This window comes from Chelmon rostratus, chromosome 21, assembly GCF_017976325.1.
Source record: "Chelmon rostratus isolate fCheRos1 chromosome 21, fCheRos1.pri, whole genome shotgun sequence".
NCBI lineage: Eukaryota > Metazoa > Chordata > Actinopteri > Chaetodontiformes > Chaetodontidae > Chelmon > Chelmon rostratus.
The window spans coordinates 9,309,128-9,333,323 of NC_055678.1; the positions used below are offsets into that span (position 1 = coordinate 9,309,128).

The 24,196-nt window shown below is 43.3% G+C and overlaps 2 protein-coding genes across 2 annotated transcripts; one reads left to right on the plus strand and one right to left on the minus strand.

Annotated features, from left to right (window-relative positions):
- Positions 1-6,049: 6,049 nt before the first annotated feature.
- LOC121624997 (C1q-related factor-like) lies at positions 6,050-9,874 on the plus strand. Its single transcript, XM_041962999.1, has 2 exons — positions 6,050-6,715; positions 9,369-9,874. The coding sequence occupies exons 1-2, from the start codon at positions 6,068-6,070 to the stop codon at positions 9,546-9,548; spliced, it is 828 nt and encodes a 275-aa protein (XP_041818933.1). The 5' UTR covers positions 6,050-6,067; the 3' UTR covers positions 9,549-9,874.
- Positions 9,875-20,085: 10,211 nt separating this feature from the next.
- Positions 20,086-24,164, minus strand: dcakd (dephospho-CoA kinase domain containing). Its single transcript, XM_041962974.1, has 5 exons — positions 23,852-24,164; positions 23,057-23,168; positions 22,307-22,510; positions 21,583-21,670; positions 20,086-21,318 (listed from the first exon to the last, which is right to left on the minus strand). The coding sequence occupies exons 2-5, from the start codon at positions 23,166-23,168 to the stop codon at positions 21,033-21,035; spliced, it is 690 nt and encodes a 229-aa protein (XP_041818908.1). The 5' UTR covers positions 23,852-24,164; the 3' UTR covers positions 20,086-21,032.
- Between the last annotated feature and the right edge of the window lie 32 nt (positions 24,165-24,196).

Genomic DNA, 24,196 nt, shown 5'->3' on the forward strand with positions numbered 1-24,196 from the left:
TTAATACTTGTTTGTTTTCTTTCTGAAAATGATATAAAAAGATCCAAATCAGTTTAATGGAACTGTGTTAAATATGGACTTACAGCCAGCATGTGTTAAGCCATGCAGCGGAGGTGCACACTCGGAAAACATTCCACCTTTCCACGACGTGCACTTGCACCATGACAGGGCGCCCCCGTATGAGGATCTCAATGCATTTTTCCACAACTGAGCCCTTTCAATCAGACGTATTGATCCTCCACTGACAATCCTATCACATGTAATATTGTTTGGGAAACAGGAGCTTCTGAAAGGATGAGAACTGGAAGTGGCAGAAAGAGTCCCCTGGTTACCTTCTGTATTCTACTGATGTCATCCCTGTACTGTTGTACTTCCTATCAAAGTGTGTCCAGTAATATCTTGTATGCAGAATCAGTGCAACTGACATAAAAGATGTATAGGCCTAAACATGTTATGTGACAAACAGCAGAAATAAAAAAAATATGTTTTATAACTGTCTGACATGATTGAACAAATCTTCTTGTGGGTCGTGTGCACGTGAAGGCCTCGAGCAGGGGCTCGGTCGATCTTACCAGAAAGACTGGAAACAAGCAAGCCTGTCTTTGCCCACAGTTATAAAAAATATCAACTTTATAATGAGAGATAAGAAATAAAGAACAGAGGCTATGTCTAGTGCTAGTTCTAGTACAGCCTCACAGAGCTGCTAGTGTAGCACACAGTAGACAATATCTTTTGTATAGCTCTTGTCTAATTTTCGTGATTTGTAGTCACTATTGTCATTGTATTTAACACTGTTTTCATAGTTTCATAATTGCCTCCAGTAAAAGCCTTAAAGGGCAGCTGCTGTCTTGAACTTTCATTGAAAATGTGTTTGCGTTGCTGTGTAACTTTGAATCTACACACATAATAAGGGTAGAGGAATTCGAGCAGCGGTCTACTTCTGTTGCATGTACATGACATATTTTGTAATATGTGAAAAGGCCACATGGGGGCACTAAAGTCTCTTAATAGAGCAAAGTTGTGCAGCACTGTCTAGTGAAGGCCAGACAGGTGCCTGTACCGTAAAGCCTGTTGTGCTTACTCTTAATCACTCTTGTATTTTTGTTTGTTTTGATGTTTTTGTAATGTTTTAGCAGTTTTTTAAGAACATTTTTAGTTTTGGCCAATTCCTTTTTGTCTGTCCCGTGCATTCAAATCAGCAGTTTCTATAATATGTGATATACACTACTTGCACAAAATTGTATATGCAGTCTTACATGTAGAATTTGTTGGATAATAAAGGATTTAAGAAGCTTAAATATCTCTTCCGTCATACTGACTATGCGGTCATCTCTCTGATTTAGTGTATTTGGGAGAGACTCAGCAAGAAAGCGCTGCTCGAGGTGTCTGACTCAGAACCATTGTCGTGTCCCGTGACAACGGCAGCATCAAAAATGAGGAGAGGACTCACAAAATTACCCTCTGCTTATACCACTCTCATGAAAGTCTAACAACGCTGGACGATTCGAACATTTTCAGTCACACTGTAGCCACATGTATGTAGTTGGCTTCAATGTGACTCGGTTTGTTTTGTGGTTACATCACTTGATTAATTCGTAGGAGGGTAGCTATATCTTCAGAGAGAAAATGTGCATAAAATTGAGTGTGTAGAGTTACAAGATGAACATATTTTACTTTAAAAACATGAGCATCATGTTCAGTGCTTCACTGAGGATACGCAATACCTTCAGGGAAACAAGATCTGCATGACTACATGCCTTCCTTTAATACTCATTTTCCTGTATTACAATACTACATATTTAATGTCTGTGGAAAAGTGGGATCTTGACTAGATTTTACATAAATATTCCAATGGTTTGAACAATGTCTTCATGGGTTAAAGAGTTTTAAGTTGATAAGCCAACCAACAAAGGAAATTGCTATCTGTCTTCCTTACTGCAATTTTCAGTAGGGTAGCAGTTATGTTACTTAACAAATTGTAAAGTGCACAACCCTGATTCCTAAAATATCATACATACAATCATGTGTTCACAAAGTGGTGAACCTCGCTCTGTCCTTGCTAGTGAATGGATGAGCCTATCGAGGATGCTTCTTTCACACCCAATCACCTGTTACCAATCAACCTGTTTACCTGTGGAATGATCCAAACAGGTGTTTTTAGAGCGTTCCACAACTTTCCCAGTCTTTTGTTGCTCCTGTCCCAACTTTTTTTAAACGCTTTGCTTCATCAAAATTCAGTCTTTGTCCTGTTATCAGTTGGGTATATGTCGAAAAGGATTAGAAAATGTCACACATTCTGTTTTCTACATGTTTTGCACAGAGTCCCAACATTTTTGGAATAAGGGTTTTATTAGTAGGTGTATGAACAAATGTATGTATAGTTTATTTTTTATTCATTCATATTCATTTATTCATTTACTTGACCCATTCCTCATGGAATTATTCAGACACATTAATATACGATAAATCAGAACAGTACATCAACTCAGTTTTAAAAACTGACTGAACAGATTGCTGGCAATGGTTGCTGAATCAAGCAGAACCCTGTCTGCCAACACACTTAGTTTGGTGAGTGTGTGTTTACTCAGCCAACTGTGGAACTGATTTATCTTAATACAGAATATGCACTGTATCGTTACTTAATGTTTAGGCTTTGACATATTCATTTTCCACGAGCATTAACGCAGTCGAGCACAGCAAAAATCGAAACATCTCATCTGCATTAGATGCAGAGCCCAGCGCTGGCTGTTATGTAACCTACTGTACGAGGACACCAGCTACCATGGGGCCATTCTTCAACAACACATCTTGAACCATTGCAAAGAAAATACCAAGTTAAAAACTGCAGATGCACCGATGCGCATGTGAACCTCGCAATCCACCTGATAGGTATCAGCAGAATAATCCTCACTAGCCATGTAGTTTATTAAACTCATTAAGATTCATGGCTCGGGGCAGAAAGTCTTATGTGTTGTTACACTTCAGCAATAATAAGCTGTACATGACAACTTGTATACATGGCTGGAGTGCAGAGTGTACCTATGATGAATAGTGACACAACCTGAGACACAAATCAATTATTTTTTAATTATTTAATTGTTAGATGAAAATAAGTGTGCAGCAAATCAGCAGCCAGCAGCCATATAGCATGCTACCTGCTGAGTCACATGCTAACATCTGGACCAAGCGGAGCCAAGACATAGATCCACAAGACTAACATAGCTTAAGCAGCAAATGCTTAGCTTAACCGCTGACAGGAAGCAGTGGCCGGCGGCATATCGGAGGAGAAGTCTCCGAAGGGAAAACATTTCTTCCACAAACTCCTCCTGAAATGACATGTTAGCTTAGTTATCTAATGAAACGCTACAAGAGCAGCCCAACCAGTCCACATGTGTTTTGTGGACTTGGAGAAGGCATTCGACCGCGTCCCTCGTGGCATTCTGTGGGAGGTGCTTCGGGAGTATGGAGTCCGGGGCTCTCTACTACAGGCTGTTCGGTCTCTGTATGACCTGGAGCAGGAGCTTGGTTCGCATTGCCGGCAGTAAGTCAGACCTGTTCCCAGTGCATGTTGGGCTCCGGCAGGGCTGCCCTTTGTCATCGGTTCTGTTCATTATTTTTATGGACAGAATTTCTAGGCGCAGCCAAGGGCCGGAGGGAGTCTGGTTTGGGGACCTGAGGATCCCATCTCTGCTTTTTGTGGATGATGTTGTCTTGTTGGCTGCTTCGAACCAGGACCTTCAGCATGCGTTGGGGTGGTTTGCAGCTAAGGGCCGGGATGAGAATCAGCACCAGTCCGAGGCCATGGTGGCCGCAGTAATGCGGTCATTGTACCGGCCTGCTGTGGTTAAGAAGGAGCTGAGCCAAAAGGCAAAGCTCTCGATTTACCAGTTAATCTAGGTTCCTACCCTCACCTATGGTCATGAACTTTAGGTCATGACCGAAAGAACGAGATCTCGGATACAAGCGGCTGAAATGGGTTTCAGGTGGGAGCGAGCAGGGCGCTCCACGTCGAGAGGAGCCAGCTGAGGTGGCTTGGGCATCTATATCAGATGCCTCCTGGACGCCTTCCTGGGAGGGTGTTCCGGGCATGCCACACCAGGAAGTGGTCCCGGGGAAGACCCAGGACACGCTGGAGAGACCATGTCGCTTGGCTGGCCTGGGAATGCCTAGACTGCTGCCAGACAGGATCCAGATAAGCGGGAGAAGATGGATGGATGAAGAGCAGCAGTGGAGGCAACAAGTGTTACAGCAGAGTTAGCAGCAGCACAGTGGTTAGCATGCGGCTAGTTCAAAAAAACCTTCTTGCTAAGGGAGCGTTTGGTACGTGTTCAGTTAAGTCAACTCAAGCTGTCTGCCTGAACTACTGTAGCTTGTGGGCTTCACTCTATTCAGACTGAGATCATCATAACAGATATAAATAACCAAATTCATATGAAAACAAAGGAGCTTGCCTTTGCTAATCTTTCCCCCGTAGGTATTTATTACCTTCACATATTTAATTGGACCATCTGCTGTTGCTGCTAAATTATCGCAGGTTACATTTTAATAGGAAAATTTCATAGCTTACAATTTGGCACGTCATAGCAGGAAAAGCACAGGTACAAGTAACAATATTTATAGCAGCTGCATTCTGTTGAAGTGTGCCAGTTCTGGGGCCCTCCTCCTGTGAATCCAGGCACACTGTCATGGCTTACTGTGACATTTTAAAGCTGCGTTTGGATGACATTATAATGATCACCTTGGATTGCAAGAGCGGTGTAGGACTTAATTAACTGAGTGAGTAAAACACTTTCATATTCATTATAAAACAGATGTTGTAATAGAGTTGAATGTGACTTGCACATTCTGAATTGCACCTTTACTGGCCATTTATCATCCAATAATGCACAGTTTTTAACATGTGCATTTATCACTTGCTGTCATGGTCAACATCAATCCCTTCGCACTGTAAATTTCATTATATGTAGTGTTTATTGCTGCATCATTCTTTGCATTTATTTTTTTATTGGTTATTTTAGATTGAGTGCAATGTTTAAACCGGAGTCACATTCCTTGCATGTGCACACATACTTGGCCAACAAAGCTGATTCTGATTCTAAAAGTTTGCTAATTTTGTGAAGGTTGCAGTTTGAATGGCCGCGGATGCGGGGAATCAGTCCAGCGTACAAGAGCTCCCAGCGCGCGCACACACACACACACACACAAACACACACACACACACACGCACACACACGTAGGCAGACGAGTGAACATTCACATTCTGACCTTGAAAAATGCAGTCTTACATTAAACTGAAACATCTATATCAGGATAAATCTGTATCTGTAGCTGGCTGCTGACTATTAGATGTCTCAAATGGGTTCTTCTTGTCCTCAAAATAATATTTATTTGTGCATAAGTTCACAAAATCAATGCTAACTGTTTAATATTATTGAAAAATCTAAAGTATGCAGCACCAGAATACATTTCAGTGGTCCTACATAAATGGTCTTTCCAAAAATGAGAAGCCTTCTTATCCATGCAAACTTCCTTCAGATCTTTTTCTCCATCTCTGTCTTCCCCACCCAGCGAACATGAATTGACAGATTATAATCTCTGTGCTCTATATATCACACTCCTTCTTTATGTCTTCCCTGGCTTTTCACATCTGCCAGCAGGAAAGTGCCCTCCTCAGCCCTGACTCAGATGGCGAGTGAGTGCATGTTGCTCACTCTCTCCTCCCCTTGCTTCTTTCCTTTTTTTTCTCTCAAGCTGTCTTACTCTCTCCCTCCTCCTCTTCTCTTACACTCTCTCCTCACTCTCTCAATCTCTCTCTCCTTTTGATCACTTCGGTCCCTTGCTCCACTCCCTCTCCCTAACTCCTACACTGCTCTGTCACTCACTCACACACTCATACCAGCTCTCTCTGGGCACCATCTCGGAGATCCTCAGTGTGTCTGCGTTTTGCCAGGTGGACGCACTCCCCACAGTCACCATTTCCACCCCGGAGAGCTCCACGGTGGCTGCGCAGCCCCTTCCCCGGCTGAGCATCGGGCGGAAGACCCTGGTGGCAGCTGCTGTGGGGGTCATGCTGGTCCTGGTCCTGGTGGTCCTCATCCCTGTGCTGGTCAGCTCCGTTGGCACGGGTGGCATAGATGACAGTGCGAGCCACTACGAGATGCTGGGTACCTGCCGCATGGTTTGCGACCCCTTCCCCAGCACGGGCACGACGGGCACAGGTGTGCACGCGGGAACAGATACAGCAACCACAGGCCTACAGGTTGACAGCGACGCGGATCTGAGTGATCACAGCATCGGCCCACCGCTGCCTACTTACAGTGCTCACGGCCCACAAGGCAAACCAGGCCGTCCGGGCAAGCCTGGACCCCCAGGGCCACCTGGAGAGCCAGGCCCACCAGGACCCAAGGGACCACCGGGAGATGGTGTGGACATTGTACGGACGGGGATTCTAGGTTTAGGGGGTAAAGGGGCAGTTAGCACAACCACCTACAACACCATGCCTCGGGTGGCATTTTACGCAGGACTACGAAACCCTCAAGAAGGTTACGATATTCTACGATTTGATGACGTGGTGACTAACATTGGTGGTAACTATGAGGGCGCAACGGGCAAGTTCACCTGTAAGATTCCCGGCACCTACTTTTTCATCTACAACGTGCTGATGAGGGGAGGAGATGGCACCAGCATGTGGGCTGACCTGATCAAGAATGGTCTGGTGGGTAACACCTTTAACTCCTCAGACACCTTTTTTAAACACTTGTTTCATGATTTTCTGTTGATTCTAATAAAAGGAATACGCACCATTTCGCAAATAGTAGCAAATTATCAATTTACTGACATTATGAGTTCCCTGAATCATACACTGGGATGAACCCACATCAAAATGCTCAGGCAACAGTGTAACCAGTGTGCTGGCAGTCTAAATTGAGTAGTCATGCATTCATGTGGATAGTGATTTCGGGTCTGTCTTGGTCTGGTGTTGTAGTCCAGTATAATGACAATGCACAGTGGCACGCTGCCAGATTGTGTATCTGTGCATATTACACATCCAGTGATGTACACGTTGAAGTGAGTGGAAGGAGTGCAGCGCTATCTCAACTCTGCACACATCAAAACACAGCCTGGGGTAGTGGATAGTTCAAAGCTGGTGCCCTTTGAAATACAACAAACTTCATGGAGCCATGATGTGCCAGTATGCGTTATCAGACTGCCTGTCAGGGCCAGGCGTTTCAATATCAAATCATGATATTTGCCATGTTCATGGATAATTTTGTAATGTCTTTAAAGCCCCAGGTGATGACACTGATCAAACGCCATGTAAATCTGAACCTCGACATTTTCTTGCAAACATCTAAGCCCGGCTGCAACAGGCTGCACAGAGAGTGGACACAATAACACAAGCTCCTGTGCATTATAATGCTGTCCAGCACAATGGCCACACAGTGAAGGCTACACTTGCAGAGCTAATACAGATCAATTTTTGTGAGTTGAACTCTGCGGCCATAGTTTTTGGTGTTTTACTAGGTTGCATTGCAAAACCCAAGACACCACAAGACTTTCAAATAATTTCCAAATACTCCACATTGAACACATTTTGCTGTCATATTGGACTCTGCCATAAAAGGACACTGCAATCTCCCTTCCGTCCATCTCCACAAAAAAGCATGTGCTATTTATTTCACGTTATTAGACTGCATCCTCAAAGTATTCACCTACATACCCCATATGTATTGTTTATACTTCTGTAAATAAGGGTACAAGCAGGGAGGTACATGGACATTTAAGAGACAGAATTTTAAAAAAAAGGCACTCCCACCCTTCCTCACTCCTCATCCTGCATGTTATACTCTGCATCATTTTATCGAATATGTGTGTCCAAACACATGCTTCACTTCTTACCACAAAGACTAGAATTGATTGCTTACTGTGCATTGCTAAAAATGCATTAAAAATACAATTGGTCAGTGAAAATGAAAGAGAAGGGTCCACAAAACCATCTTAATTTTAACTTCAACTGAAGAGACAAATATACTGACTGGAGACACAGTGTTAGCTAGACACTTAAATCACAGTGATTCACCTGTTGTCGGACTGTTGCATTGTAAAGACTTCTTCAAGCTTCCTCCTCCAGCTCTTAACCCCTCTGCCTCTGTCTGCTCTCTTTAGAGGACAGCAACGCTGCGCGCAACACCAGATAAGAAGTTTCACATATAGAGCTACATTTGCTTAAGTTTACCAGAGTAGAAAATGTAAATCATAGTTATGTAACACTAACACCACCTAACCACACACAAATACAGCCTCTATGTGGCTAATGAGGACCGATTAAAAACAAAACGGTCATGCAAACTTGGTTTCAGGCAAACATGCAAACCCAACTGCAACTGCTAATCAACTCGCCTACATAATGACGCAACTTAATTGGTGCTGATGCATAGATAAAGAAAAAGGCTGCATCGTCCTCATGTCTCAGAAATCCATCACCATGCTGCCACCTGTGGCTCAACCTCTCCTGCAGCCTCTTGACGTACACCTTTGTACTCCATTGGCACTAATTAGAACATATTCCTGTTTTGGTTCTGACTTGGTTTGGAACCTGTCGCCACAAGTTGGTTGGAACAGGGCTTACACTTTTATGGTTGGTCTGGTGAAGCTGCAAGCCAAGCTGGCAACCCTGATCAATGCGCATCAGCTGAAGCTCAGAGGGGATGTGTCCTTCTGTGGCCAGCTGTACATACAAAGCAACTTCTGACACCCTCAGTAATTACCCCCTGTTGACATGATGACACTTGTATTTGGGAAAACGTGGCATATTCAGTAGTCCATCCTGCAAAAGGTGGATGTACTGTAAGAGAAACTTGAGGCAAAGGGGTAGTATGTGCAGCCATCCTTCCTCAGAGGCAGACTGACTCAAGCCTGACCCTTTCTGTTGAGTCATGAGAGAAAAACAAGATATTCACCACAGGGGACACACTTTACACCATCTCTCAAATTCAATCTGCACTTCTTGCAAATATTCCTTTTCTAAAATAAAATCTTTTTCTCCTATGTAGAAAATAAATGTGATCTCATGTCAAGTGAGGCAGCATTTCATTTAACGTGTGTGTGCATCAAATTAAGCATTTCTTTCAATACCATCATCCACTTCACTAATGTCATCTTAATATTAGCCTTTGGGCCTTATTAATAATTATTATAATAATTAATACTATCATTTTATTATGATAAGTGAATGCATTATTCTAATATTTGTTAATTAAGTGATGCATTGTAATAGTTCTTCAATGCAAATCTCTTGCTCGGCATTCTACAAGCAATTACATTCCTTCACCTCCTCTCCTTGTCTGTGTGTGCGTGTCATATTCCAGGTCAGGGCCAGCGCCATTGCCCAAGACCAGGACCAGAGTTATGACTACGCCAGCAACAGTGTCATCCTTCATTTAGACGCGGGCGATGAGGTTTTCATAAAATTGGATGGGGGCAAGGCTCACGGGGGCAACAGCAACAAATACAGCACCTTCTCAGGGTTCATCCTCTATGCCGACTGAAGGCTGAACAGGGCGTGGGCTCAGAGGTGAAAGGCCGCCGCCAGAGGACATTCACTTCCTGACTTTCGCTTGGATCTCGCCGTACTGTTAATGTTGCCCATAGCCACCGATCCGCAGTCAGATTGTTTTCACAAATGATTAAGCTCAGCGTTGATGCAGCGATAAAGGCTGTGGATCTGTGGTTGTCGGTAACCGTCTACACCACCTCATCCATACATTCTGTTGTATACAGGGTGCCTACGCCACTGTTCTGATGGACGCGAGCTACGTAAAAGTGACAGTCACTGCCATGTGTCATGCTGAGGTACAGTAACAATTCTGACAGTGCAGAAGCCTCACCATCATTTCTGAGCTGTCATTTCAAATACAAGTCTGGAAATCCAACGGTCGTGGCGACTGCTGTGTTTGTAAATGTGCTGTTTGTTTTTTTTCTCATGCTGTTCGTATAAGATGTTGTGCTTCAGCGACTGAGGAGATACATTCTGCCCCGTGAAAGAAGGCTAATTTGGCAAATATTGGAGATTGTGTTGAATGGCAGTGTCACAAAATGTATTGTGTCTCAGTGTGATGATTTGGAAAATCATGTCATATCAGCCCATTATATTTGGCATATTGTTAGTGTACATTTGATATTGAATCTTGATGTCTGAACACAGTCAAAGTGGTCTACATGCACCATATTGTGTGTCTATTAAAGAATATAGCTGTTGATAGATAGTTGTACAATTATATCATGTAATGGTTAATGTGCTCATTTGTAAAGACTAATTTATTTAATTCTTGCATGCAGCACCTGCTAAAATGTTCTGTATGTTTCCACAGATGATAAAGAGAAATACAGTGATTTTAAACAAAGTCTGAATAGATAGGTGTGGGCTCAAGGAACATCTCTTGCTGTTGTTTTTACTTTTAATGTCCATGATTTTTCATTAAAAATTGTTTTTTTGAATTTCCTCACACACGCACTTAATGTCACTCACCTCATCTATTTCTTGATCAGCTGCTCTGATCTCTCATTTTCCAGTGAAACCCGCCGCTTCGTCCCTCAAATGTTACCCACAAGACACCAGCTCAGCGAGAGGCAATCAGCGCTGAGATGATCATTGAGGGAAAGGCAGGGGAAATCACAGCTGTGTTAAATGCCAAATGAAGCGGGAGATGATTGTGTTTCACAATCAAAGGAGGGATGTGTTTTTGCCTCTAATGGGTGTGGAGACGTCGAGATATAGCGGGAGAAAGTCAGGGGACGGGTGTTAGAACGCATCATGACAAAGCTTAGATCAGTGTCGGAAAGTAATCCAGGCAAATTAGGCTCTGCTGTGACGGCGACACCAGTGTCAGAGACAAGAAATAGCTTCCAGGGCTAAACTGTTAAAACCAATATATTTTTTTTCTGTTTTCTTAAGAGCTCACTTTGATATTATGAAATTCTTTGGACATAATTCGCCTTTGACACGGGCCACATAGGGTCCAAAACTGTCTCTTATATAGCTTGAAACAACAAGTTAAGAGTCCAAGAACAAAAGTTTTGACAGTGCGATGACACGGAAACAAGGAAACCATGTCACAGTGCGCATTTATTCATTCACTGAAGCTACTAAAACTGAATGTCAACCCAGAGTTACCTCTCAAAATGTCACTTGAAGCTCAATTAAATTCAGCATTTTGTTGTGAGCTGTAAATTGGTGTGATAGTGTACAGCTGATGGAAATGAAGCAGAGAGACTGGGCTGCAACACTGTGCAGCGTTAGAACATCCTGTTGTCTGTTTAACTGCTCTATGCAGAAAAGGCCAGGAAGCCCTCTGGTCTAAACTTAAGCTTGTCTTGAGACAGCAGAATTCCTCCAGACACAATTAAGACTGAGGGTCCGTGCCTAAGCAGAGGTCACCCGAGCCACGGGGCAGCTGAGCACTAGCACGGACTGTTTTCTCCTTGCAGGGTGTATGAGCACATCGTCAAATTAGAGACTTCATGTCACAATGTCAAAGACAAACGCCCCAGGTCGGCGAGAAACAGCTTTCACTGCTGAAACCGCTGGAACTGAACATTGCCCGAGAGTTTGCAACAACTGTACTTTTCCTGAAGTCCACGGGGAGAAACGCAAACGCTCCAAAATCATTCTTATATAAAAACGCTTAAGAGACCTGGAGGATTAAGCCACAAGTTCAACAGTATTTACCGTTTCAATATGTATGAGTGAGGAGAGTGAAATGAAAATGCACCTGAATTCATTCGTAGGCTGCTTGTTCCTGCCTTCATTCCCAGAACATTAAGCACTTCAGCCGTGCCATCACCAAATCAAATGGTCATTGCATCACACTGCGCAGACAAAAAAGGAATCCCCCGTTTAGCCATCTATGCATCAAGGCCCATTTATTGAGGTCAGAGTGAAACTGGAGACAGGGGTAAGCCCAGAACCGTCTGCAGAGAAACGTGGAGAAATTCTCTTGGCAGGCACCGTCTGTGCCTCATCCTGCAGAACCGGGTGATCCTTGCTCAAGCTATTGTGCTTGTGTAAGCGACACAAACCCCTCCTCAGGGGTCTGCGCTTTTGATGGTGACTTTAGCTGAACAACCTACCCCAACAGGACACTCTGGGCCTGGTGTTTTAATTTGTGATGAAACGGCATCTGGATTGTACGCGACGCTTGAACCTTTGACTCACATTTCAGCTCATGTCCTCCCTGACTTTAAGCAGGTCCAGGGTTTGAAGATAAGTACTCCTCTGAGAAGTGCTGTAAGCTGCTTTTTGTTGACGTAAGCTTCGTCTCTTGGACTCGTCTGTGGGGATATTTTGAGATTTTCTACTGTACCTCTTTTCATCATGTATAAGTAGAGGGATTTGAAAGATTATGCCTCTGCTGCAGACTTGTTTTAATTTAGGTAATCTCCAGCGTATGCAAACGTAACTGAAGGAAATTTTGATTCATTCACTCCCACCCACTCGCTATCAGTAAACTGAGATGGCTTCCGCTTGACATTTGCAGGGGCCAATTGGTGAGGCGTGAGGCTTATCAGGCCACTGCAGTGTGCGCATGCATGTGTGCGAGTGTTTGGGTCAGTGTACGGGTCAGCGTGCATGTGTGTCCCTGCATGCGTCTTTAGTCCAAACGAGACAGGAGAACACTTTGCTTGGAAAGAGTACCTCCTCTGAAATGTCTGAAGTGACGTTAATGAGCCCTTGGTGTTGTTATCTTGAGCGTCCCCACTTAGCTCACCAGGGGAGATCCAAATTACAGATAGATGGTTTAATTGTCGAGCTAAATTGCCCTTCGTGCTCATGTGCATTTCTTCCCACCTTCCCACACTTAAAGCACACAAATAGCTCTGCTTATTTGAATGTGCTCCCAAGAAGATTCGTTTTCCCATTTTAACACGATAAAAATTTCTATTTGGCTGTACGAGTGGTCACACATGTCCTAATTCTGCACACACACACAGGAGGAAACATGATGGACAGCTTTGCCAGGGTCTCTGCGAGGCTGCACTACTTTGCTAACATGCTACAATGATAATGCTAACATTATGTTTAGCAGGTATAGAGTTTATGTCCACTGTCTTAGTTTAGGTTGAGTCGTAATTCACACTAAACACAAAGTACAGCTGCAGCTGTAGCAACGTCGTTAGTTTTGCAGGTATTTAGTAAGCAACCAAAGGTTTTGGAGAAGATTAATGGATCATCAAAGTTATTACAATTCAACCTCAGGGGGACAAGAGCGTGTGCACCAAATTTAAAGGTAATGAGATTGACGTTTGACCTACTGGAGATGAAGAAAGGTCAGTAGACCACAGTCTTTAGGATTTGTAAGGAGTCAGTAAGACCCTGTTTACGCATGCGTCTTGGGTGATTGGATCACAAGTGGACAGCACTGCATGCAGTGAACAACCACCATAACGCAGCTTGATCTGATCACTCAAACCACCTGCCAAAAGTGGTCTGGGACACACGTGACCGCATGTCATTTGTAGTGCAATATCATGCTAATGCTAATGCGTCCCCAACGAGGACGTGACAGGAGCATACCTCGTCCCATAGGTGTGATGGTTGTTTTAGTCATAACAAACCAACACTCAAAAAAAAAACCCTGATGTACGTGGAGTACAAGTTCCTTTTTTGTCGTGTCCTGCGCTCTAATGACTTTGTCCTGTCCATCTCAACAGTTGGAATAGCCTGGACATGTGTAACAGTTTTTGACACAGTTTTGTTTTCTTAGCTAGCTGTTAGCCAGTGCGAAACAAACATGGCAACACGTTGTAACTTCTAGCGGAGGTGACGCATTGACAAAAATCTGAGTGGTCAGCTGGACACCTTGGAGACACATGGTCTGAACGACGATGTGTCTTGACTGTCCAATTGTGATCACCCAAGATGCACGTTAATCCAATATTTATCAAGACATTTCACTGAAAATTAAAAACGTCTACCGGCTTGCGAGGGGTTTCATACTCTGACTGTATTTCATGGCAATCCATCAAGTAGTTTTCGAGATATTTCAGTCTGGACCAAAGTGTTGGACCAACGGACGGACAGACGTCTCCATCCCTGGAGCTGTGCCGCTAGCATGGCTTAAAATCAGTGTCTCCTCAACACCGCCTGCCTGTCAATAACTGCCGACATTGAACAGAATCTTCGCAGCTGCTATGCCATCCTCTTCAGACCTGTCATCTCAAGGGTCACCACAAGCCTGTTCTGTATATACTGTGTATGTATCACCTTGAATACTAGAAATAAACAGGAAGTGTTAAGTGTACACAAGCTGACCACATCCTTCAGGGTACAATCGGAAATACAACACCTCTCTGAAAGTTCCAAATGCTCAGAAGGTACAGATGTAATATTGCTTTAATGCAACATGCTGTCAGCAATCCTGTCATGCCTGCCTAAAGAGGCCCCTGTTAACATCTAAATCTGGTGTAAAATATGCCCTCAAAATCTCAATGAGCACAATAAAAGGCATGATTACAAGGGAGGAGCGGGTAGCGATTGATCTTTGCGCGACCTTAAATCTCGCACGCATTGTGAAAAGGACAATGCTCTCATCAGTTTCTGCTGCTTCCTCATCAGTTTTCTCAGCTTCGTGGCAGAATGGTCAGCAAAGCCAGAGGGGAGGTATGCATTCGTGACAAGCTCGCCCTGTGCAGTGCTTTTTTTTTTTTAAGTGCAAGTTATACTGCTAATGCTTAAGAGCTGATTTGATATGATTCACCACCATAGTTACGTAACATGCAAATGTCTGACCCTGAGTATTTTCAAAAATACTGGGTGACCACGAGGTACAGTACTGACAAACAAAACTAAAGTTATTTACATTGATATTCATTGAAACCTATGAGATATTTATGGTGTCATGTGGGATTTGCACCGTATTGCTAATCCTTTATTATTTATTTGTTATTTGTTGTATTTATTTATTATTTTATTTGTTTTTATTTGCAGTCTGTATTTGCACTCTTTCCTACTTTGCACTGCAACTGCTGCACAATTATTTCCCTCAGGACGCATGAAGTTCTATATTATGTTATCTTATGATATGCTACCAGAACTTCTGGGGCACAGAAAAGTAACAAAAGGCCGTTTAGGAAGATTTCTTGACACTCAGATGGAGTTGGTCTAATGTATAATATATACAGGTTACATCTCAGAATGGCAACAGGGGTATTCACCAATGTTGAGGTACAGCAAAGTAGTTCTTGAGTACACAGCTTGAAGAAAAGGTGGAGAAATCTTGGAATAATGTTGGATTTGTGTTGCCCTATATTCTTTGGACTGGCTGCAATGTAGGTTCTCTGATACAACAAATTAATACCTCTTTGCTTGTGGCAGTTATGAGGTAAGGTTGCCTTAGGACAGAAAAGCATGCACAGAATCACTGCATCTTGCGTTATGGTAGGTCATGTAATGTATGCATGGGTGTATTGCCCCTTGTCCTAGCACTCCTTTTGGAGAACATGACAACATGCATCCCCCACTTTCCTCCCCTCGATCTGGGGACTGTCCAGTGTGTCAGTGACTCAATACCAACCTCGTCCTTGTTCCCTCATGGCCCTGACTGAGCCGGGGCTAACACGTGAGGACAGGTTGAGTCATGTGGCCGGGGACGCTCCGCTGGCGTGTTGCCTGTCTCTTCACCTCACCGCAGTCTCGCGGATGCAGCCTGACAACGGGCTACGGAGGCGCTGCGAGTGCCCCTTCCTCAGCATGACACCAGATGCCAGAGTTCAAGAACACTACAGTCGTTACAGTTGCTCAGGCCAGCGTGTTCTACCCGTTGGTGTCGCGCTGCATTTGTGACCTGTTGTACTGAGGGAGAGTGGACGCCTCAGTGGGGTTTTCATCATTGCTCCTTTTGTTGAAAACTTAAGGCAGCATTTCATCTTAAAAAAGTGGTCCTCAGCAGTCAATAACTCACAAATTTTTTTTCTGTAACCTGCTTCAATCACTGCTGCTTCAATCAAATATTTCCCACAATGACCGCTGTCAGCCCAGAAAGATGAAACCTCCTTCTGTGCGTTCCTTGAATCTACAAAGGACAGCCACAATGCAGCAGCCTTGTCAAATTGCTTCCAGTCAAGAACAAGTGTCAGAACAGTGCAATTAAAAACCTCACATATATAAAAACCTGTCACATTTAACAGACAACAAATCCATAAATGTAGAAGGTGTGAACGCTTTCTATTTTGGTACACTGAGGTCATTGTTTCCACACCTCCTATATGTGTTTTTTTTTCAGTATCATTATCGCTGTCTGTGCAAAATGTTGAGTTTAGAAGGACACTTTTGAGTTCAAACAAGTGAAATGAAGACATTTCCTATTGATGCTTTCTACAGAAGTATATGCCATCAAACACTGCAGCTACACAGGAAATGCCTTGATGGATATTTACTTTACGGCACCTGGTCGGCACCTGTTTTTAGCCATGCTAGCAGCGTGGCTCCAGGACTGGCAACAACAATTGATTGGATTGCCTCCTCCAGCACCACCATGAGGTTGATATTTGAAGGTTTGGCTGATAGAGCTCAGTAACTATTGCCTGAATTGTCATGAAATTGGGATTAATGTTCCCCTCCAGATGAATTTTCATAACAGTGATCTCTGCAAAAACGGAATGACATGCTCATTAGCTTCAGCTGCGCTGTGTGTTTAGTGCTAATTACCAAATGTTAGCATGCTAATGTGCTAAACGAGGGCTCAGAGCACTGCTGTACAGTCCCAGTAACAGAGAGCCAGCATCCACAATACCAGGACTAGTGGTGGAACATAGAGTACATTTACTCAAGTACTGCACATTAATGCAATTTTGAGGTACTATTTTGAGGTATTTATATTTTATGCAACTTTATACTTCTGCTGCACAACATTTTAGACCGAAATATCATAATTTTTTTACTCCACCACATTTATTTGACAGTTGTAGACTCATTCCTGGTTATTGTGCAGATTTCTTTTCATACCATTAATATGATCAGCTTCTAGAAACAGATGCAAATCGACTTCTTCAAGTCAGCAGGTGTAATTTTGTCATTTACACCTGTGCTTTTCCTGCTGTGACATGTTTAAAGGACCAATAAGAACATGAGGAAATGTGAGGAGTGATTTTAGTTTATATCTGTGAAACAGTTCTGTTAATGACCCACACAAGTGTCTGCCCTCTATCTGGATGATTAGACCTTCGCTCAGGTTGAAGTCAGAGCGAAGTTCCTGTACTGATAAAAATCATAAAGTTGTAAGTTGGCCCGTCCTAACACTTTAACAGCTGCTACAAAACAGGATGGCGAGGGAAATGTAAATCAAACACAGTCTGTTCACGCCCACGCAGCCCTGAGAGGTCTAATTAGTCGAGTAAGTAAAAGATTAAAAAAAATTATAGGGACTTCAACATTTTGATCCGAGCCAGATTTGAGACCTCATTGTTGCTCCTACAACCACCCCAGTCACCCTCCTCCACACCACACACACACTCACACACAGTACATGAATACTAAAATGTGTCTACAACTGCAAATGTCTTATTTTAATTGATAATTCACTAGAATGGCACAAGTGAATTGCTTTTAACAACCCCTGATGAATACTGAAAGCCTGTTACCCCTTGGGACGGCGCGCACTTCCATTGTGGTGATTAACAATTAGCCCCTTGAGTAAACAATTCAAAACTCAAAACAAGCCTGACTAATGCAATGGTTATTGAAAATTAATTCAGACTGCCAATTATACCGAGTTGCGGCCGGGTTTGGCGCAAAGCTATTTATTTTGTTTGCCTTAACCCGAGCTGTTTCACCTTCCCTGACGGCAGTAGGCGGGGGAAATGATGAAAAACCACTCAGACAGGAGATTCCAAAATGTCGACACACTGTGGTGCCGTAGGCCAACTCTCTGAACATGATGGTGAGATTATAGAAGTCTTTACCCCCTGCCATCAGAAAATTATTTGCTCTGCTCCCGGAGAGGACCCACATCACACAATAAAGCAGCGGGTTGTGCCTGCATCCATGCACTTTTGCAAAGTGTTACGAGGCAACTTAAGACTTTCACCTTTTAGCTTGACACCTTCAGAATTAAACCCAATTTATATTCAGGCTGAGACTTTGCCACCATTCTCCGCCTGGGGCATTCACACTTGCTGGTACAGATATAGTCTTCCTTCCATGCTCTGCATCTGGCCTCTGTCTGTGTCTGAGAAAGAGACTGCGAAAAGGAACACTTTAAAATCTCTGCCGAACAGCTGGCTGCCCAGTAAAGCATATTACCCCCTGGATCACTACGGGGCCAGATTTAAAAAAAAAACAATCTAAGAATAGAGTTAATTTTTTATCGTGACTCTGAATGACGGACAACCCAAGGCTGATTATGTTCCAGTGCGATTGTGTATTATGTACACAGTTGTATGTACTATTTTGCGAGCGTGAGAAAGATTACACTGTGTTCACAGCTGTGACTTTGTGTTGGACATAGGTATCCGAATGTGCAGCCATACAGCCTTGGTTGACTGCCCGCCGCCCACTGCAGCCCGAGTCACTTTGCATTAATTCTGCAGCGGCTTGATAAAAGCAAGGAGCAGACCAGTAGGGGCTTCAGACGGAGCCAAGTGAGCCACACAGGCTAGTGGGACCTCGGTGCCAGGATGATGTCACCACGCCTGCCTGTGGGCCTCAGTTTTCATGCCTAAGCCCTGATGTGGACAAGAGCAAGGGCATCACAGCTGACCATTAATATAAGTTCATCATTTCCTTCTCCTGAAGTCCTGTTACTAACACATTTTCCTGTTGGATCTAATTATGTCAGTGTCTCTGACCAAGAAGTTGATGCATTTCAGTATCAGTGCGCAAGACAGTGTGATTTTTTTATTCGTTAGTATGGGGCTAGAGCACCAAGGATTAACCGAGTAATTGAGATTAACAGAAATTAACCTGGTCTATTTTGATATTTTAATCATTCTGGGGGGTTAATCTTAAAGCGAAAAGTGCCAAATGATTGCTGGTTCTCGAATGTTATGATTGTAAACAGGAACTCTTCTGGTTTTTACTCAAACAGACATTTTCACTACTTTATAGTAAAAATCAATTGATACTAAAATAACTGACAAATTAAACAACGATGAAAATAATCGTTAGTTGCAGCCACTGACTTTGCACCGTTATCAGTTTACTTCTCCTCCGTGGCGTCTGATGATGTCATAGTGATGTCATCAGGGTTACCACTGTTTAGGCTTCAGGCATCAGATTTTTAACAGAAAGGATATCACAAGCTGGGGAAATATATGGGCTTTTACCATCCAGGGAAGGTCTAACAAACAGTTACACAGCTGAGTTGCATTATGGGAAACGTAGGAGCCAGTGGTTTTGGAGTTTGACCCATACTCATGACGACAAGTCAGGACTCTGTTTTCAGTTATGACAATTCTTCTTTTGCAAATCTGTTGAATAAATCCCTCCTAGTCCAGTCCTAATTGCTGGAGCACTCCTTTACCCCCCTTTCATTTCATTAACTTCTGACTAATATCTTGATGGAAGTAGATAAATGTTGTTTGAAGATCTCCCTCAGACATGTTTTCAAACATACAAATATGCTCTGCTTTAAAAGAGTCTGACATTAAGTCCAATTACCGAAAGAAAAATTCTCAAATTTACATCTAATCCAGAAATCTATAAATATTCAGAATATAAAAATAAAGGTTAAACTACAATCCTACTTCACTGTAAAGTCCATCCTCAATATATGTGCACTGGAGATTTGAAGTTTCCAAATTCCACTGGAGTAATTGCACATTGGACCATGACTGGCTTCCATATTAGCTGTAATATCTGTATCTCCGATCCTGCTCGTACGTATTTGTACTGAACTCAGATAAAGTGAGCACAGAGCGCCTTTCCCCCTTCATCAGATGAATCTAAAAACAGCCTTTTAGTGTCAGACTGCAGAATCATCCGTCTGCACAGCCGAGCTCAAACTCCCAAGGGAAGGAACAACAGGAAAAGCCTATTTTTGAGCGGAGGGGGACTTGGCATGTTCAAAAATGCGAAACACTTACACCATCTCAGAGTGTCCGTTTCTTTAAAACAGTAGTAATAGATCATTTACAGTTTGTTTAGGCAGCTAATGTTACAAATGTTTTAGTTACAAGTGAGCGTGCACAGAAAACAGAAACCACAGACTTAGTATTTACAGGGGACAGCTTCAAGTGTAAGAAAATACAGTGATAAATATAAAGTCTGTTAATTTGTGGAAATTCACACCGCTCCCATTAAAAATGGATTGTCAAATACATTCTGTCATATATCTTCATTATACAGGTCAGTAATATACAATCACAACATATTGTGTAAGCATCAAATTTTTCCTTTACAGCATTTTAATTTTGACTTTTAAAATATTCAGCACTGGCATTCTGCACTAAAAACCGAGGTGACAGTTTGTGTCAAATAAGCCACATACAAACCCCGCAGTGACTCTTGCACATCTACAGTGGTGAAGCATGTACAGCCTTTCACTTCTCTCTCTACCTTCTGGTGTTGGTATTTACAATCCACAAGTGCAGAAGGTGTAATAAAATAAAATCTCTTAGTTTGTACACCTGTCAGTCGTGCCTGTTCTACTGGTGTTAGTTATGAGTTGCACCAAAATGAAAAGTTGGACCAGGTTTTAGGCCCCAGACTGATCACTGTTGAAAGCAGCTTATGCAGCGACTGAGCCTCTACGGTGTTGCCTTCATGTTTTTAGTGTCTCTGAGGAAAATCGGCTGAAATTGCACGTAGAAACCCTTCACGCCAAACCACATTTGTCAGTGCATGTTGTGTCAATAATGTAAGTCAGCGTTAACTGCAAACAGAGCATGTCATACCTCTGAGCTGTAGCAGAGGTGCTATGAAACTAATCTCACACTAAGTTGCACCAGTACCCCCGACATGCCTTCCCCTGCTTCTATTCACACCTTCGTCTTTCGACCTGGACCAAAAACCCCTTCTTGCCCTCATCTGTCCTCTGTTAGGACAAAAGTATCTTGGCTGCATATAGCAGTATCCCACCCAGACCAGCAGTGGCTGCAATTGCAATGACCCTCACTAAGAGGAAGTCCATGGAGTCCTCTAGCTTCGTGTGCAACCGCAAGACCTGCCGGTGGGTGTCCTCACGGCCGCCTGAGTTCTCAATAACGTGATTGGCCAAGCCGCGCTTTTCATTGAGCGGCATCTGCGCAGCCATGCGCTGCTCGGCCTGCTCCTGGGTCAGGCCGTCCCTCTGCATCAGGCGCGATAGCTGAGTGGCAGGGTCACTGAAAAGGAACAGACAATGGAGGTTATTTATGGTGCAGCCAGGGTGCCTTGTTAAAAAATCCAGAGGCGGTGAGTCACACTAATAAGGCAGAGAGAGACGGAGAGAGGTAACCAATATCGCACAAAACAGGGCTTAATGGCCCATTTCTGTCAAAAACAAACCTCCAAATATTTAATGATTTAAAATACCTGTAAACAAACAATCTAAGAATAAAACTCTAAAGTGATGAGGGAGAATGGAACAAACTGAGCAGCGGCCTTACCAGTAAACAACGACAGTGTGGTTTAGAAACTGAGTGAGACGTCTGGTTTCAAAGAGAAGGGGCACGTCCAGCACCACGTAGCGGTACCCTGGGGAGACGGAAGAGGAGAGGAACAGAATTCATCAGCGTTAACACGTTACACTCTAACATTGCGAAAACACTGGCAACATGATTAAGTCATTTACTTTTCAACAACATACAACAAGCGGTGTATGAGAAGTTTATTTTAAGGCACCTGAGTGATCTTGAGATGTTCAAGAACAACAAGACATCAGACCTGTGAGCAGCACCTATGTATTACTTTTATCTGTTACTTTCACCTTCTTCTCAATCTCAGAACCCATCAGCTATCGTCTGACAATGATTTAGCCTCTGAGGGCAGCGGTCAAGGTTTCAGGTCTTCCAGCACAGGCAGAGGATATCCGGGACGAGACTTCCTCTTCCGTGTGCCGGTCTACAGTTTGATTAGAAACTTGACTTTCAAATGGAAACCAGAACGCATAACAAAATCCTGTCCCTTGCCTACAGAATCTGCATTCATATACAGATATCTGTTTGTAGAAATCACCTTCTACTTGATAAAATATTGGGGAATATCTGGAAAAATCTCACTATCTGGCTCACAGATTCATAAACTTTGAGAGAAACGGCCTAGAACCCTAACGCCCATCCATCGCTGCAAAACAGCCTCGGTCCGCTGAGCCACACTCGGTTCCTCCCTCACCTCTGAGAAAGTAGAACAGGATCTCTTTGAGCATTGCTTTATGGATCTCTGGGTGGGTGATGGAGTTCAGCAGCTTCCTCTTCTCCTCACTGGCGAAGATGAGCTGACCCAGCTTCTTCCGGTCGATCTCCCCGTTCTCGAGTAGGACCTCCGGCCCGAAGTGGTAGACGATGCGGGAATAGGCAGGAGTGTGCGGCTCCACGACTGTTGTCGAGAAAAGGCAGCAACATTTGGTGTTTTCTACTATGGCATTGTTTTAAATAATAAAACAATGTGTCAAAAAACGGATATGGATACAGTACAAATACAAAATACAAAATGGATACATGGATAAGAAAATACTTATCTATTTCGAACAGACATCAACCAACCAAACTTTAATCATTAGTCGGATGCTTTTTATGTTCTCCTACATGCAGCTGTGACTGTTCACCTAGTTATGTGACCTTATCTTCACCACATAATAAAAGCATCATCCCTGCAGTCAGCCAGAGACAGCCATCGTGATTCATGCTCTCTCTCCGAGCGTTCGTCTTAACGAACCTCCTACAGGCCCGGCCTCTTTATATCCATGTCAGGAGAATAATAAACGCTGTTACACAAAGCGTCAGCGGTGTAGGACATGTAGGCGAATCCCACTTCCCACATCAGAGTTTATTTGAGAGACTGTCTCCTGGAGAAGAATTCAGCCTCATGACGGTTTTGACTTTGCCATTCTGAATAGTTTTCAGGGGAGATATATTCACCAACCTTTCCTGGCCACAACGTCAGCCTCAATGATGGGGCATCCAAGCTCCCGCAGCATGGAAGACACTGTGCTTTTCCCTGAGGAAATGCCTCCTGTCAGCCCCACCAGGAACATCTTAAAGCAAAGACACGGAAAGATGCATCGCAGCAATGTCAGGAAAGTCGGATTCAACCCCCTTGCAGTTTACGCTGACTCATAGAAACTACAAGAAAATAAAGATTTGTAAAATAAGGATTTGTAATGGTGGCACAAAATAAAAACAAGGAGATATCATACACAGATATGTCAACGATGCAATAGGAAATGAATGCTGAAAAATAAACAGGCTATATAGAAATGATAAACAGTATAGTCAGACACAATAATGTCAAACGTTGTCATATACAGGTATTTCGTAAAATCTTAAACTAACAAATACCAAAATCTATGGGCACATACATGTGGTAGATATTAGTGTATATGTTGTTACTGGACTCAACCGTCATTCAGCTCTAATAATCTGAATCTTTTCTTTCATTTTAAAGAATTTTCAATGCTGTCATGAGGTTAAACAACACGCCCCCTGCTGTGCAGGAGCGGAGCTACACTCGGTTCATGTACTACTTGGCTCAGCAGCCAACTCGGGAGTCAAACTTGACAGACTGGTAGAGTATCAGCTTTCAAGTTATTCTTAACTGAACGCCAAGATAAACCCTGACGAGACTTAACAGCTCCTTAACGTAGAGAATGACTGGCAGTCTACAAACTTATGTTGCCGTGGTCCACAAACACACACTCGTTATGCATTTTTGCTTTACCTCGCGACCGTGTGATACCCCTTAAATCAAGTGAATGTACAGTGGAAATCCGTGCGGAGCCACAGTGGTGGGGCTGGTGCAGTAAACAACCAGGACTGCTAACAGGCTAACGTTAGCACAAGTCTTGATCAGGTCAGAGCGACCGCAAACACGCAGCCACACGACGCCGCACCCATTTCCGCTCCGTCCTATCAAATATACAGTCAGGTTGGAGACAGTCGCTTTGCTGGATATCGCTGTTTGTAACTCTGACTTGTACTACACTATCTGCTACCGACCTAGCTTCTTAGCTTGGCGTGCGCCACCTCAAAATTCTTCCGACTGGTCTTCCTACTTGACGCTACT

Bases quoted from the DNA above. Each gene is read 5' to 3' on its own strand.
- LOC121624997 (XM_041962999.1), top strand. From the start codon at position 6,068: ATGCTGGTCCTGGTCCTGGTGGTCCTCATCCCTGTGCTGGTCAGCTCC. The intron at 6,716-9,368 runs GTGGGTAACACC...GTCATATTCCAG, and splicing joins ACCTGATCAAGAATGGTCTG to GTCAGGGCCAGCGCCATTGC.
- dcakd (XM_041962974.1), bottom strand. From the start codon at position 23,168: ATGTTCCTGGTGGGGCTGACAGGAGGCATTTCCTCAGGGAAAAGCACA. The intron at 22,511-23,056 runs GTTGGTGAATAT...TCTCGACAACAG, and splicing joins TGACGTTGTGGCCAGGAAAG to TCGTGGAGCCGCACACTCCT. The intron at 21,671-22,306 runs GTGAGGGAGGAA...CCGTCTCCCCAG, and splicing joins CCTGTTCTACTTTCTCAGAG to GGTACCGCTACGTGGTGCTG.